The sequence below is a fragment of the Octopus bimaculoides genome, chromosome 25, assembly GCF_001194135.2.
Source record: "Octopus bimaculoides isolate UCB-OBI-ISO-001 chromosome 25, ASM119413v2, whole genome shotgun sequence".
In the NCBI taxonomy this organism is placed as follows: Eukaryota; Metazoa; Mollusca; class Cephalopoda; order Octopoda; family Octopodidae; genus Octopus; species Octopus bimaculoides.
This window is the reverse complement of record NC_069005.1, coordinates 13,619,475-13,620,423: the sequence shown is the minus strand read 5'-3', so window position 1 is coordinate 13,620,423 and position 949 is coordinate 13,619,475. Positions and strand designations below refer to the sequence as shown.

Here is a 949-nt window from a genome sequence, read left to right as displayed (position 1 = left end):
TATAGACATTAAGTATAGTCGTCGCTAAAGTGATAGAGGGTGTTAGTGAGCACTGACATTGCTAGAAAGAAGAGTCAAAACAACTCTTATTTGTAGCAATACTGGTGTTGAGTAGCACCCTCCGTCACATTAGTGACGACTATACTTGTTGCCTTTCGGTTGTAAATTACGAACAGCCACCTTAACACACACACACACACACACACACACACGCACATATACACGTGGTCAATCCTGACTGGAGAGAGTTGTTACTAGAAGGCCATATGATAAGTGGCCGTCGGAGAATTTCTACCATTTCACCAGCCCCAATTTCTGGTCTCCCAATTTCCTTCAATTGTAATGCCATAGATTACTATAAGAGGGGCGTGGTTGAGAAAGACACCAACCGTTCTGCCTGTAACACCCAGGCCGATCTGGTGACCCAGATCAAGGAGGTATTCGAAGAGCTTCCGAAGGACACAGCGAATAATGCATGTGTCAAGCTCGGGAGCTGTCTTGAGATCGTGGTGGAAACTGAGTGCGGCTACTTTGAGTGACTCTATGTACTCTGGGTATTATCTCCCAGTCATAATCTAGTTGATACTTTTCGATTTTTCAAAATGCTTTTTGGGATGGGATACTGCATTTTTTTTCCCGTTTATGCAAACTTTCCTTTTTTTATCCCGAAAAGCCTGTATGTATGCATTTGCGGAACATTTGAAAGAAAGCCTTACCTCTGCCGTCAAAAGGATTTCCGTCTCCATGTTCTTCTCTTATGAATTGTATGTCGATATCCGGTTCTTCTAACGGGGTGTGTTTGAAGGTTAGATTTGTCACGTTTGACCAATACTGAAATGCCTTCTTGATGGTCTCCCTGTAATTTATAAGTCACATGTTTGTTGTCTGTAAATTATTCTTTAAAATATACAAATGTAAAGGTATAATAGAATATATATATATATATATA

At 40.6% G+C, this 949-nt stretch overlaps 1 protein-coding gene across 1 annotated transcript in view; it reads right to left on the bottom strand.

The window, feature by feature from the left end:
* Nucleotides 1–949, bottom strand: part of LOC106876110 (matrix metalloproteinase-2) — an 84,689-nt gene that overhangs the window by 22,381 nt on the left and 61,359 nt on the right. The window contains exon 5 of the mRNA XM_014924520.2: nt 717–856. Coding sequence (XP_014780006.2) covers nt 717–856 — 140 coding nt within the window. The remainder of the gene's footprint in view (nt 1–716; nt 857–949) is intronic.